At 32.7% G+C, this 9310-nt stretch overlaps 3 protein-coding genes and 1 pseudogene across 3 annotated transcripts; 3 read left to right on the top strand and 1 right to left on the bottom strand.

Moving 5' to 3' along the window:
* Positions 1-244: 244 nt before the first annotated feature.
* Positions 245-589, top strand: LOC107013426. The gene has a single exon (XM_015213338.1). The coding sequence runs from the start codon at positions 245-247 to the stop codon at positions 587-589; it is 345 nt and encodes a 114-aa protein (XP_015068824.1).
* Positions 590-1584: 995 nt separating this feature from the next.
* LOC107013425 lies at positions 1585-2280 on the top strand. Its single transcript, XM_015213337.1, has one exon. The coding sequence runs from the start codon at positions 1585-1587 to the stop codon at positions 2278-2280; it is 696 nt and encodes a 231-aa protein (XP_015068823.1).
* Positions 2281-3026: 746 nt separating this feature from the next.
* Positions 3027-3858, top strand: LOC114076496 (annotated as a pseudogene).
* Positions 3859-4928: 1070 nt separating this feature from the next.
* Positions 4929-6718, bottom strand: LOC107012424. The gene is made up of 2 exons (XM_015212267.2): positions 6086-6718; positions 4929-5422 (listed from the first exon to the last, which is right to left on the bottom strand). Exons 1-2 carry the CDS (start codon positions 6599-6601, stop codon positions 5360-5362), a joined length of 579 nt encoding a protein of 192 aa, XP_015067753.1. The 5' UTR covers positions 6602-6718; the 3' UTR covers positions 4929-5359.
* Positions 6719-9310: the final 2592 nt, after the last annotated feature.

Raw genomic sequence — 9310 nt, 5'->3', positions numbered from 1 at the left:
TGGCTTAGCCCTTTTATGAAAAGATAAGGGCATGTGATCAGTAATTAATTCTCAAAAATATTTTATTGATGTGGAGGTGCATATCGCAGGGATTCCTGACTTTCGATATACTGGATTCTATGGTTGCCCTGCGACAAACCGACGGAGGCAGTCTTGGGAGATTTTAAAGTCTTTGGAGAATAAATCCCCACTGTCGTGGTGTATCGCAGGGGATTTCAATGATATTCTTAGCTATGGAGATAAGATGGGGAGAATTCAACAACCCGCTTGGAGACTTGATGGTTATCGACGAGCGGTTAATTTCTGTGAATTACATGACTTGGGATATGTTGGAAATAAATTTACTTGGGAAAGGGGAAGAGGTACGGATGGATGGGTTTCAGAAAGGTTGGATAGAGCCCTTGCAACGACTGGTTGGCGTGTACTGTTCAACAGAGCTACGGTGTACCATATGGAAATTGCTTGTAGTGACCATATGGCTCTTTTTATCTCCTTAGGAATAAGCATTCGATATTCACCTATGAAGTTTCGTTTTGAAAATTCATGGCTTCGAGAAACTGATGTTAAGGAGGCAGTAGAAGAAGGTTGAAATCGTGGAAAGGGACAACATATTGCATCTCAAATTGAACATTGTGGGAGCTTTTTTCAGACATAGGGTCGCAATATAAAGCAACAATTTCAACTTAAGATGAGGCATTACAAAACACAGATGAAGATACTTAGAGGTAGTAGAGATCCGACTCATGTTGCTCTCTATAATAGTGCCAAAAATTCTTATGAAATCTTATTGAACCAACAAGAAAATTATTGGAAACAGAGATCAAAACAATTTTGGCTGCAAAGAGGTGATCAAAATACTCGTTATTTTAATCTTATGGCCACCTCACGACGGAAAAAGAATACAATATCACAATTGAAAGATGAGTCAGGAAGTTGGGTTAATTGGAAGAATGGATTGAGTGACCTTATTGTAAACTATTACAACAATTTGTTCAAGACACAACAGGGTCCATCTAGTGTCATTATTGACATTGTTGATAGGAATGTTTCTGATGAAATTAATGAGGATTTGAAGCGCCCTGTTATAGTTGAAGAGATCAAACATGTTGTTTTTAGCATGCACCCGGATAAAGCTCCCGGACCTGATGGATTAAATCCAGGCTTCTTTCGACATTTCGGGAGTACAGTAGGAGATGATGTTTCTGAGGCCATTATGGAACGTTTGAATAACAATTCACCTGCGCCAGGAAGTAACAATACTAATATTGTGTTAATCCCAAAAAAGAAACAACCTGAATTTGTTTCAGATTTACGGCCTATCTCCCTATGCAATGTTGTTGATAGAATCACTTGTAAAGTCCTTGCAAACAGAATGAAACGATGTATGAATCTAATAATCTCTGAGGCCCAAAGTGCATTCATTCCAGGAAGATACACTACAGATAATGCAATGATTCCTTTGAAGTTATGCATTATCTAAAGAGGAAAACACAAGGCAAAGTGGGTTATGCAGCACTTAAAACAGACATGAGTAAAGCTTATGATCGCGTTGAATGAGACTTCCTGCGAACAATGATGATAAAGATGGGATTTTATTTGGAGCAGGTGAATAAAGTTATGCAGATGGTAACGACAGTTACTTATAAATTTAGTCATGATGGCAAACAGTTCGAAAATATTTCTCCAAGGAGAGGCTTGAGGCAAGGTGATGCCATATCACCTTATCTATTTTTGATAGTTGCAGAGGGTTTATCAGCATTGTTGAAACGACTGTCTATTCAGAGTCGAATTCATGGTGTCAAAATTTGCAATAAAGCACCATCTATTTCACACCTATTTTTTGCGGATGATGCTTTATATTTTTTTAAAGCAGCAAAGGAGGAGGCAGAAACTATCAAGCTATGTTTGGAGATTTATCAGGCGGCCTCTGGTCAACAGGTAAATTTTCAAAAATCTGATATTTTCTTCAGTCCTAATACAAATGAAAGTGTGAAAAAAGAAATCGTAGATATCCTTCATGTCAAGGAGGTGAATGCTCCTGGAAAGTATCTTGGATTGCCGGCAGTAATAGGAAGAAGCAAAAAATCTGTCTTTGCTTATATTCATGATAGAGTAATTGCAAAGATAAACAATTGGAAGTGTACTAGTCTTTCTCGAGTAGGGCGAGAAGTATTGCTCAAAACAGTGGTTCAATCAATTCCAACTTATGTGATGAATATGTTCGTACTTCCCAGTAATATATGTGAACCTGTTGAGCGAGCCATGAATGGATTTTTGTGAAAATTGGGAACGAGAGAAAATCGAGGAATAAAGTGGATGTCTTGGCAGAAAGCTTGTCTGCGAAAGGAAGATGGAGGTCTCGGCTTTCGGGGGCTCCATCATTTTAACATTGCCATGCTCGCAAAAATAAGGTGGAATATGTTAACTAGGCCTGAGGCTCTTGTGAGTAAGCTTTTTCAAGCTCGATACTATCATAAATCTGATTTTCTCCATGCGGAACTAGGCTCAAATCCTAGCTTTGTATGGCGAGGTTAATGTGCAGGAAAGCGTATTCTGAAACAAGAATGTCTCCGACGTATTGGGGATGGAAAAACAACAAGAGTTTATGATGATCCATGGCTCCTTAAGGAGAACTCAAGTTATGTTGAAAGCTCTAATTTTCTTGGAAGTGACAGATCTTATGAAACAAGGTGCGAACGAATGGGACTTGGATTTGTTACGTGTTCTCTTTAATGAAGTTGATATGGAGGTTGTTAGACAAATTCCATTGAATATTAAGCCTCAAAGAGATACTTGGATGTGGAAATTGGACAACAAAGGATTATACTCTGTGAAAAGTGGGTATCGTCTCCTTTATAATAACACTTAGTACCCAACTCGCAAGACCAACAACTTTGGAAATTCATCTGGAGTATATCATTGCCGCCTAAGGTGCTTAACTTTATCTGGAGAGCTTTGAGAAATATTTTACCTACATGTGAGAGTCTTTCTAAGAAAAAATGTGTAGCTAGTCCAATTTGCCCTCGATGTTTGCAAGCATCAGAAATTGTGAAACATTGCTTGGTAGATTGTCAATTTGCAAAACAATGTTGGATTCAATCAAAGTTTGGTTGGCAGGATGTACTAGGAGATTTTGTGGCATGGTTTGAAGAGCAAAGAAAGAGCAATGCAAAAATGAAAATGGAGGAAGCAGTCAGATTTTGTGGAGCTTATGGGAAGCCATTAAATAATTTATGTTGGAACAATAAACAAAGTGCGCCCGCTGCCACTTTGTAGCGCGCAAAGAAAGAGCTGAAGGAATGGAGGAGCGCTAATTCGGGAGCCGAGATGACTGTTGTTGCTGCTACAAAAATGGTTGCTAAATGGGAGCGACCTTTGCTTGACACAATTAAATGTAATATTGATGCCTCTTACGAGATCAATACTGGTTTGGCAGGAATAGGCATGGTGCTACGTGATCATTTGGGTCAATTTATTGCGGGAAAAATTTTATTTCTTGGTCGTGTGGCTAGCCCATTGTTGGCCGAGATCATAGGGGTGTGTGAGGCTCTGAGTTGGCTAAAGAAACGATTCAATAAAACGAGGTTGGTTGTGGAAACTGATAATCTACTTGTGAAGCAAGCTCTAGAAGAAAACTTGGTGAATTACTCTTACTTTGATTCTTTAGTTTTTGATTGTAAAACTCTTATCAAAGAATCACCTTTTCTTTCTTTGTCGGCTGTTAAGAAATCAGCGAATCAGGTTGCTCATTGTCTTGCTAGAGCATCTGTTTCTACTATGTCTGGTTCGATGGAGTGGGATACTAACCCTCCATCTCTCATTACCGATGTATTCTTTTGTGATATGAATAATACATGACGAACGAACTGTTTCAAAAAAAAATATCTCTATAAAATAATTATATTTCATGGTGTCTCCTATATTAATGTAGTGAGATTTTATCTGTAGATAAAGATTATAGATAATAAATATTATGAAATTAGTAATTATTCAAAGGAAGTCGAAAAGTTATTAGTAACATTTCAATTAAAATGGTACAATTTAATATTTAAATATTTTGTAACATTGGGATTATGTTCGTGAACTTTACAGTGTATTAAAAATCATTCGATAACATAGACCTATTTATCGGCCTTCATTATATTCCCGATCAGGTCTCTGGGAGATGTCCATACAATAGAAACACCTTTGTGTCAATTTGATCTTATAGAATTAATATACAAGATCCATAATCTATCACTATTTTGCAATTTCATACTTGGGTTGGGTATGTCCCAAGAATTTAACAAGACTGCCACTTTTATTATCAATCTATGTATTGAAATTAGTGATAGTTATAAACTTATCTTTCAAAAAAGATATCAGTTCTCTACTGCTACATGGAATATTAATTTTCATTCTCAAGAAAGTGTTCTTTCAATAATATGGGGAAAATGAAAAAACAAGAAAAGGATAACTTAAAAAGACAACACATACCCAGATTATATTCGTTTTGAGAAAAAAAAAAGAAAAAGTTAAAGAACATAAAGGGAAAAACACTAAAACAATATAATTTTTGACTTAATTAGTGGTTAAGGAATTCAACTTGGCATTATTTTTTATTTTACCTCCAGCGAGTCATTCAGTAAGTCACCATAACTTGAGCAGAGTTGCAGCTAAGGAAAAGAATTTGCAAACAATCCATTTGACTACCATAGTTCAATATGGTTATAATAAACATTCTATCTCTGAAGGAGACTGCTGAGCTTCCTCCAAACACTACTCAAATGATTATACATTTGCAACTACATAAAAGACGTAGGTGCACCAGTTGACAGAGAATCAACCACATCGGAAAATATATACATCTATCACATTACGCAAGTGCAGGAGTGGCATAATCAGCCATGAAAATATACAAGATCACACTCCCGATATGGTACTAGTTTTCCTCAATCGTTAGTTTTCCTTAATCGTAAAACAAAACGACTGGAAACAAAATGATAATATGTTGATGACTTCAAATTATGCATTAGCTTGTCACACTTCAAACCACGGCAAGATGTTGAGTTAGCACAACAATAATCTCAACTTCAATTTACAAAAACTAAAATTATCCCAGATTGTATATATGATTAGAACAAAATCATACACTTGTAATAACTATATATACATCTACAAACTATGCAATATATATTCATAGAGGATTCAGGTTACCATTACCTTGAAGTCTTCCATATCAACAACACTCCCACGACTCTATGATGTGAATGTCAGATATAGCAAACACACAAAGGAGAAAAAAATGGACTCTTGGATATGCTCCTGGAGGAAGAACCAGTAATTCATTGCCATTCATTATGCTTTAAATCTCTCCAATTTAGGATACAGCCCTGGCCTTGCTATTTCCCGGTCGTTCTTTAATCAACTTCCTTGATAGGTTCTGCAACAGAATGAATAAGAAATTTCAGGTCATCACAGAATTCTTTTACAAGTCAAGCTTGAGAAATTTAAGATCATTCCACTACACTTTTCATCAGTTGAGATTGTTAACGTCCATATCACATTTTAAACAAAAAAGGACAAGGAAAGAACCTCAATATTTAACCAAAATCAAAAGAAATACCACAGCCCTGAGCATGTTATTCTTCATACATCGAGCAAAATTCAACCGACGAGCAAAAATAAACATGGAGATACTAGACAAGAAAATACATACAGTGCATCTATATTCAATAGTAATTTGGGGGATTTAGACCTGTAAAAGAATATGAAAAGACAAGAACCTGGAATGACTCAGGAATACTCAAAACAAAAGCAACATCACATTTCGTTATACAAGACTTTGCCAAGAGCACCTCGAGTGTAACAACTAACAAATCTCAGAATGAACTAATATCAACAACAAAAAGAATTGTTTGAAATATTTAGCATCACCAGACGGACCTATAAACAGCTCTCATGAATTACTTCGTCAATGCTAATGGTATATATCAATGTTCAAGTCTTTTTCAAAGGCGAAGAATTATTAACAAGTTATACTACCAAAAAATTAAACATACAGCAAGCACAGATACGAAATAAATGATCAGAAATGGTATCAAACCTCCACAATTCTCCCACGATTATCGAACAAAATGAGATCTTTAGGCAACACATCATTTGTAATGGTGCAATCACGTGGAATCTCGAAAAAAGAAAGGGAAAACTGCTTAGAAACAACTCCGACATCAAAATAAATCAACCCAGAACTAGGAATATCAACACGGATCCCTTTAACAGAGAACCAAAGAAAGAGTTCCTCAGCCGCTACACCAGAAATTTCTGAAATCTGACCATAATTTAGGGTACCCGACACGGTACTATCATAACGTAAATGGGTTTCGAATTTGGCAGCACAGGACTGCGGAAGATGTACCTCAAATCTACCTGATGAAGGATCTATTGAAAAATTGTTAATTCCCTTAGGTAGAAGACCAACAGGGAGTCCATGGGAGTTAAGAACATCATAAATTGAAGATGATGAAAATTTGTTGTTTACAGAAATGGAGAAAGGTGAAGCTGATGATGAAAGAAGGAAGATTGTGAAGAGAGTGAATATTGTGAAATGCATTGACGCCATTTTTTTTGAAGAGGAATTTTGTTAAGGTTAGGGTTTAGGGAGAGAGGTAAACTGGTAGAGGAATAGAACAATTCTTTTCTCTTTCTTCTTTTTGTTTCCTTTTTATTTTATTAATTTACTTTTCCTTTTTTGAGTTTCGAAATTTAAATATGATTCTACTTTGAATAACAAATTTAGAAATTTCCTTTTTTTAAAAAAAAATAGATTCTATGTGCTTATTTAGAAAACTAAGTGTGTGGTCATGAAAACTCAAATATTTTGAACACATATACCCTCCTAGGCGATAGTTGTCTATTATACTAAAAGTATTTATTAAAATTAATATTTACTTATTTTTATATTTCTTTTATTTTTGATATTAATATACTTTTTAAAGTATTAAATTTAATAAATACTAATATTACTCGTATAATTATTATTTCTTAAGAAATATGTGTCAAGTTAATAGTGGATAATTATTGTCGGATAAAGAAAAATATTTTTTTATAAAGGAAAAAGAGTCAAAATACCTTTAAACTATGTGAAATGAAGAAAATGCCCTTCGTTTAAAGTTTGGCTCAAAAATATCTTTACCGTCAATACTTTGATTCAAGTCCTTAAACTATGTGAAAGGAACAAATAAGCCCCCCGTTTGTAGTTTAATCCAAAAATGTTCTTTTCATCAATATTTTGGTTCAGAAATACGCTTATTGTTATTTAATGGGTCAATTACTTCAAGGTTTTCCTTTAATTTTTGTTTTATTTCATTTATTTCATTAGTTAATTCGAATTCTTTATCTTTTTCTTTTTGTTTTTCCCTTTGTTTAATGTCATATAATAATTTTAACTTAGCTAATTCTTGTTCTAATTCACTTATTCTTGTATTTTTTATTTCTTCTAAATGTAGTACTTCTTGCTTTGCTTGTATTTTTATTTTTTCAATCTCTCTTGATTTATCTATTTCTTCATTTTCTTTTGCTATTGATTATGGAGAACAAATCTGAAACAACAAATCTACAAAAACAGGTATACACATTTAAATTCATGAGTAGCTAAATTACTTTATTCCTGATAATCTCTTGTTGATTGTAATTGTTTATTATGTTTTAATAATGTTCTAATAACCATCTTTAGAAAGTTTGCTACAGAATTATTCTGCGAATAGGTATGGCAAGACTATGCCATCCTAAGGTTGAAACCGATAGGCAAAAGGGCCGTTTAGGGGAGTAAACAAAGTTGAGGCGCTGTTAGGGTAACCAATCAAAAGAAGAAAACTGTAGTAGTGACCAGACGAGATGATTATTAAACCATTATTATTACATAATAAATAAGTATAATCTATTAAGAGGTTGGAAGGAATAAAATTTTAAGAGAAAAAAATGATTAAAATGAACTCTTATTTATTAGATGACGATGTTAATTACAAGATATTAATACTCTATATATTAATAGGTCTTAATACAGATATAAAAAGAATAATTTATGATATATTATTGACATATGAGGTAATAGAAGTAACAACTCAAGGTTGGGCTGAATTAGTTATACAAGATGATTTTTGTGATAATAATTTTGACATAGACTTATATGATGATCTAGAAATATTCAGAGATCAATGATAGATTATATAAACTTACAGCTTTGGAAAGAAACTAAAGAAAAAATAGATTCATTTGAAGAATTACTAATAAATAATGTATACATGTATCTAAGAACTCGAGAAGATGAATATTTAGAATATATTGAAAATAACGCCAATGAATTACAACAATTAATATTACTAAAAAGGGAATATTATGAAAAAATATTTTATTAAAAATGAAGAGTAATACAACATCAAGAAAGGAAACTAAAATAACAAAAACCAAGATAGATAGAAAAGTGCGAAAAATATGGAAAAAGTTAAAACCTTTATACATAGAATATGAATTATCACAACTTACTAAAACAAGTAATGATAAGACAAATCATTTGATAAACATAATTTCAAAAACAGAACATAAATATGTTTGTTATTTGAAAAAGCAATATGAACAAAGAAATATATAAGCAACAATTGATAGAAAAAATAGATGAAAAAAGACAAGAACTACAACATAAAAAAAAATTAATAGAAAATATGTTAGCAGGAGTATGTAATAAATCAATATTAGCACAAAGAAAAGTTATATTTATGTTAGAAATACAAATAGATCACCTTGAATATAAATTACAACATAACATAATTTATAAATTATAATGAATAAAGAAGAGTTTGCAGTAGATGAAAAGACATATGAAAATCAAGATGGATTAATGATAAAAATAATATTTTCAAACCTAGGAAGACGATATAAAAAAATAGGAAATAATTTATATTTAATGTTATAAAAAGAAACAGCAAAATTAGAAGATAGTTTGGCAGCTATGGTAAGAATAGCAAAAGAAAATGAAGAAATAGATAAATCAAGAGAGATTGAAAAAATAAAAATACAAGCAAAGCAAGAAGTACTACATTTAGAAGAAATAAAAAATACAAGAATAAGTGAATTAGAACAAGAATTAGCTAAGTTAAAATTATTATATGACATTAAACAAAGGGAAAAACAAAAAGAAAAAGATAAAGAATTCGAATTAACTAATGAAATAAATGAAATAAAACAAAAATTAAAGGAAAACCTTGAAGTAAATGAAATAGATGAAATAAATGAATCAGATACAACAAACGATCAAAAATCAGAAATAAGTGAT

This window comes from Solanum pennellii, chromosome 3, assembly GCF_001406875.1.
Source record: "Solanum pennellii chromosome 3, SPENNV200".
Taxonomy (NCBI): Eukaryota; Viridiplantae; Streptophyta; class Magnoliopsida; order Solanales; family Solanaceae; genus Solanum; species Solanum pennellii.
Note: the sequence above shows the minus strand (reverse complement) of the source record. Positions and strands in the feature narration are given on the sequence as shown.